At 37.7% G+C, this 6000-nt stretch overlaps 1 protein-coding gene across 1 annotated transcript; it reads right to left on the bottom strand.

Moving 5' to 3' along the window:
• Window positions 1-1244: 1244 nt before the first annotated feature.
• LOC143595035 (uncharacterized) lies at window positions 1245-5590 on the bottom strand. Its single transcript, XM_077074181.1, has 7 exons — window positions 5552-5590; window positions 5266-5506; window positions 4973-5178; window positions 3183-3281; window positions 2946-3019; window positions 2182-2695; window positions 1245-1337 (listed from the first exon to the last, which is right to left on the bottom strand). The coding sequence occupies exons 1-6, from the start codon at window positions 5588-5590 to the stop codon at window positions 2467-2469; spliced, it is 888 nt and encodes a 295-aa protein (XP_076930296.1). The 3' UTR covers window positions 1245-1337; window positions 2182-2466.
• Between the last annotated feature and the right edge of the window lie 410 nt (window positions 5591-6000).

Below are 6000 nucleotides of genomic sequence, written 5' to 3' on the forward strand. Positions count from 1 at the left end.
GCACCGAACTGTAACAGCAGCGGCGGCAGCGAACAGGTGCGATGGTAGTGACGGACCTGATGGGCGGAACAAGCGGCACGACAGATGGTGGCGGCACGACCTGTGGTTGCTAGTTGACGAACTGAAACGAATGGCGGCTTTGCGGTGGCACCGAACTGTAACAGGTGTGGCGGCAGCGAACAGGTGTGGCGGCAGCGAACAGGTGCGATGGTAGTGACGGACCTGATGGGCGGAACAAGCGGCACGACAGATTGTGGCGGTTTCCGACGAGTCGCTAGTTATATATGGCGGCAATATTATATACGGCCAATATATACGTGAACGAAAATCAATTTGTGCATGAGGCTGATGTCCCAATCATTAGGTTATCATAATATATATTATATATATATAATATACCTTATAATAACCCTCAAGTCAAACTTCGTTAACCACTTGTTTAAAGCCCAGCTCGTTTAATATAAGTAAACATTAGAAATTGTTTATTATTTATATCTCATATAAATAATAAATATTTATCTTCGCCATTTACCGGTCAAACAGTTTAAGCGGATTTTGGTTCGTTGACCAAGGTGTAACTCTCGCGGGTCACGACTTAGTCGGCCACGTTGACTTACCCGAACCGGTCCATAATTCCAACATGAACCCCTCCGCATCTAAGGTCGAGGGGAGGTGGCACATTTCCAACACACCATACAGAGATTTCCTTATATGTAAAAGTCTTTTCTAAGTTGTTTTCTTAGACAAAGTAACAAGCGGAGGCCCGAAAGAGAGCCCTGACGCGCGTGTGTGACGTGGCGGTGGGCGTAATGTGATGTTTTAATGACACTTAGCACACTCGTGTAACAGCAACTTGTTTAAGAGACGCCTTTACATTTTTGAAGGGCACGTTTAGATTAGCTTGCTCAATTGCTACTAAGCTGGTCAACTCGTTTGCCACTCTTGTGGTTTCGGCTCAACTTGGTGACAGTCAACACAAACTTCTTATTAAGGGTGCGCGTCGCTACTGCCTACGTCGTGGCAGTATCGACCGCCTACAGTTCCACTGTCGGGGTAGCAATTGCCAAAACTCTCGGTTGCCACTGCACATTCTAACTAGTCAGTTACGACCACTCCTGAGTAGTTCCATCACATGTGCTACGGTTCGCAGTTTTAATGTCTTTTTAACTCTTTTTTTTATTTTATATATTTTATTAGCAAGAGTAATATGGTTATTTAACATGGATTTTAATGTGGTTAATAGAAAGGAAGAAATTTAATCGCAGTGGGGTTTTTTTAATAATATTTGTCTATAAAAAACTAAACAAAAGATTTGTTGGTGAACTAACTATCTATATCTATCTATACTATATATAAAGCGGATATTATATATAAAACATGAGTGAAGGACCTCTTAATTTTACCAAACTTGTTATTTTTAGTACAACCTATAATGCATAAGATTAAGACATTTTAAGGGCAATTTTGTATTTTGACAATTTTGTCTTTTAGCATAATGTTACGGTTTATTTTTAATTTATTAAAAAGTAATTACAAGTTTGGTCCTTTTACATTAATCGCATTTTGTTAATTTATATAATAGTTACATGTATACCCCTTATTATAAACCAACCACCCCGACGATGTTTAAACGTTTATAACTTTTTCACACGCTAATATTTTTTTTAAAACATTATACCATAAAAACGAGTATTTTATTCTCTTTAATTTGAGTATGGTATTGCTATACTTTTTTCATTTTAAAAACTTAGCGTGTTACCAGATTACCATTAAAGACCGACAAATGAATCGGGCGGTTTCGGCCGTTCGGGTCATGGGTCTAAAAGGTTAAGGTTGGAATGAGTCGATACAAAAAGGTTAATTTGGTTTGGGTTGAAAGGGATTAAGTCATAACGAATTCTGGTTAGAACATTGTCAAGCTGAACGGGTTGCGGGTCAAGACGAGTTCAATGCAGTGTTACGTGCGCACCAACACCTGACTGAGCGTGCACCGTCGTTGTGTGGCGTGCTTACTAACACCGGTTAAGATTCCAATGCCGCAATACGAGCATACTATCGCCGGGTTACGCGCTTACTATTGTTAAGTCACGCACATACAGAAACAGTAACACTGGTTACGCATCCGATGCCATGTTTGCGTGCAACTCCGCCGCATCGCGCGGGCACGCAACTAGTATAAACTAAAGTATGACTTCATCCACTTCACATAAAATTTAAACAGAAATAAATATGGTGTACAAGTCATTAAAATACATATTACAACTCATGAATCATAAAAAGCCACTTCACGTAAAATTTAAACAATAACGATAAAAAACAACCCGGACCCATCCAAGACGCATAAGGCGGCCTCCTCTAGCCCTTTGCCCACTCCACGGATCCTCTATTCATGGGCGACGAGTTGGAGATGGTCTACTTGATATACAAGAGACGTTAAATAAATAAAGAAAAAATAATGTAGATGGATCAATAAAGATCTAGGGACTCGAGCACCCTACGAGCTTGGATGTGAAGAGCCATGAGCCGTTGTTCAGGATCAAGAGTGGAACCAAACTGACTTGCAGCCCATATCAACGACGCAGATTTCTCACCCAGGAGACGCCTTAAGTGATCATCATGTATGCCTGCCATTGGTGCTCCTTCTCGACCTTTTACATGCCCAATTAATAGTAACAGGAACTCTCCACATTTCATCCTGAAACCAGTTTTATTTAGTTAATTATAATAGTTAATTATAATAAAGTAGCTGTGTGTGATTAATAATAAACATAAATGTTCTAGTCCTAGAAACATAAAGATAATGTTTCCTATCAGTATTTAACAGGCTTAATGCCAATACCATAATCTGTATCATTTCCACTACTTAGTAGTACTACTTACTTTCATGTTGATGATGCGCAATTAGTTAAGGATGTATAAGATGTTTATGGTAAAGACAAGTATACCTCAAATTTTCGTCTACTTGTTTGTCTCTTATAAGCAATGCAACTTCTTCAATGCCATTACATTCCTCAAAAGCCTGGCAAACCACAAAGAGCAGTTAAGAGCTGAATCAGTTTTTGAGATGATAAAACATGCGAATGAGAGATCAAGGGACTATCTTTATTACATCAGTATAACTGTTTTGAAACCCCTTTAAGTGTATTATTATCAGTTTGATTGCCATATAATAAAAAACATACTGTTTGATTGATGGATGAGTCCAACATTATTGAGATAAGAGCATCCAAGCATGCCCCTTGCTCAAGTACCCCTCGTGTTGCTAATATGTTCATCAAAACCTGCAGGGATTGAATCTTGTTAAACTTGATCTTCGCTAATTATCTAGAAAGGAGCTTTTAAAAATGTACTTCTTTGATCATAAAGAGTATCTATATCAACATTATCAACTGTTACACTTTTAATAGCTGACTAACTGTGCTGATTAGATTTAAATATAGAAAACAGACTCAGAACGGGTTGACCCTATTATACAATAATGGCTTCTTCCAGAACAACTCTTAATTCAGCATGGCCGTATGTGAAACCTTCACAATCCATGATGAATGGAGTATTAAGTATATAATCATTTCTATGAAAAACTCTATGAAATTCGTGAAAGATGTGATTTTCAAATTTGCAAATATCTACTCATTACTCCTTCCAAAACCTTAATGATAACGTTTGTATTCTAAATTTGTAGCAGAAGAAGATCCTATTTTGAAGTTAGCAATGCTGATGTCACACTCCTTCCTTAACTGGAAACTATGAGACAGGTTACAAAAGATGCTAATGAGAACGCTTCTTTCAGTTTGAGTTAATATAAAAAAATGATGGCATTAACAGCAAAAGACAAATCGGATAACTAATCTTCCCTTTGAAGTTCAGAAATTAATACACGCAAGTGAAAAAACTAAGCCTTTAACTTGAAGTAATTGACTACACACAAAAAAAAAACAGCGAAGCTAGACGTTATTGAACTCGAATGAAAATTTTAAAATATGACTGACTACTCCCTTAGGCTATTGAAAAGAACTATTTGCCAGATCCACCTCGACACTAAATATGTCACAACAATGGAAATCCGTAATCATTTCAACAAATCATTGCCACATATAAGCGGCTAAAATAACCTCAAAATATAACCTATTAATATACTATCTTTCAAAACGCAAGGTAACTTAAAAGGCTGCACATACTCCATATACATTTAACATAAGTCCCTTCGATCAGAACTCGGCTGCCTCTGAGACATTTATTTAAGAACAGAAATAGGGGAAATGGCCAGCACAGTAATGTTACTACAGAAATAGTATTGTCTACTTACGAAAAGAAATCCGCATCAAAGACGCAAATTCATTTGTCATTATATTAAACGATATGATGGCCACGTGAAGAGAGAAAAAAAAAACTGCACAAGAAGTAAAACTTTTGTGCTTTGGACCAGAATAAACAGCTATCACAAGATTTGGGTTTTAGTTATTAGAATGTAACCTAGACCACTGTTATTATTCTTATTATATTTATCGTATAATTGTATTAGACTAGGAACTTAAGATTAACTAGAATAACCTTCGGCCTTCTCAACCTTACCAAGGGATACGACGTTTAAAATTAAAGTTATGCATACCCATATATGTAAACATACGTACTCCCTTTTTTGGTTGTATCTCTATTTGATTCAATACCATTCGTTTCTTCTTTAACTAACCTTGCAACATGATCTTGTGATTGTGTTCTTGATATCCAACATTAGTGCATATTTATCTTACAAAGCGGATCACTAATGAATCCGCGCTTACATATTAAACGTATTACATGAGAGTGTCCGTATACACATAACGCAGATTAAAAAATTTCCACTTCAATTACTCAAATTTCAATAGTATGCGTCATTACCTAATCCAGTTTTATCCTAGCGATTTCCGTGATATCACAAAGAACAAATAGCAGTCAACACTCATTTCGTGATGCTTATAATAAAATGCCTAACCTGAACCGCCTTGAACTGATGTGCCAAAACCATGCTCTCCCTATGAAGCAAGCAACACCCTTCTAAAACTCTTAACGCGAGCGACACTTCGGCATCGGTCGAAGGACTCTTAATCTTTAACGGTTCAACACTGAAAATATGGTCCAGATTGGTGACAATCTGCTCCTCAAAGTCTTGTAGCGAGTGTTGAAACAGAACCGGTACCACTAACAAAAAAAAAACCCTCTTTTTATCAAATCAAATCAAATGAAATTTACAAACTTGATTTATTAGTAATAATAATGATAATATACCTTGAAGAGGTGGAATGGACTGGGTATGAGCAAAGAGGGTGATGGTGGAATCAGAATTAGCGACGGATCGAAGAAATTTGAGGATGTTGCGAAGCCCGCGGAGACGAAGGAATGAGAAATCGGACCGGGCGTCACGGAGTCCGGTTCGGAGGGCGAGTGTTACCTCTCGGTAGAGTCTTTGGTCGTCGAGTGATTTCACCAGTTCACTCACCGCCGGCGACGACGAAGATCCATCTTTATCGTTATTATTATTATTATTATTATTATTATTATTATTATTATTATTATTATTATTCTCCGTCCAAAACGCCTTCTTCAGATACATGTTCTGTCTGTCTGTATGTCTATCCTCCTCACTCCCAAGTCTCCCCTTCAATAATCATGTTTTGGGAGTATAGAGGGCGTAGACAAGGCTCGAGCTAGGCTTGTTTTTGTCCTATGAAGACTCGGGCTCGGGCTCGGGCTCGAACTTAGCTTGTTTAAAATTGATATTAATTAATTTAGGTATATTGGTTTTAAATAACTCCAACTATTATTTTTTTGTTGGTGTCGGTTTCAACTAACAATATGGTTGGTGAATGTCTCACCTTATAACATTTTTGCTTTCAGCGATCCACGAATAACAAGAAGTTGATTAGCCGAAAACCTTTTCCCAACGACCGAAGACTAACAAAGGTACGCTTCCGTTGTTCGTTGGAAGCAAACATGTTAAAATGTGGGACTATCACCACCCAT

Source organism: Bidens hawaiensis, unplaced genomic scaffold (assembly GCF_021521415.1).
Source record: "Bidens hawaiensis isolate Kalapana, Puna unplaced genomic scaffold, B.hawaiensis_p1.1 tig00044600_1, whole genome shotgun sequence".
Taxonomy (NCBI): domain Eukaryota; kingdom Viridiplantae; phylum Streptophyta; class Magnoliopsida; order Asterales; family Asteraceae; genus Bidens; species Bidens hawaiensis.

Coding starts and splice junctions, on each gene's coding strand:
- LOC143595035 (XM_077074181.1), bottom strand. CDS start 5,590: ATGTATCTGAAGAAGGCGTTTTGGACGGAGAATAATAAT. Junction 5,507..5,551: donor TTTGGACGGAGAATAATAAT/AATAATAATAAT, acceptor AATAATAATAAC/GATAAAGATGGATCTTCGTC. Junction 5,179..5,265: donor GTCCATTCCACCTCTTCAAG/GTATATTATCAT, acceptor TTTTTTTGTTAG/TGGTACCGGTTCTGTTTCAA.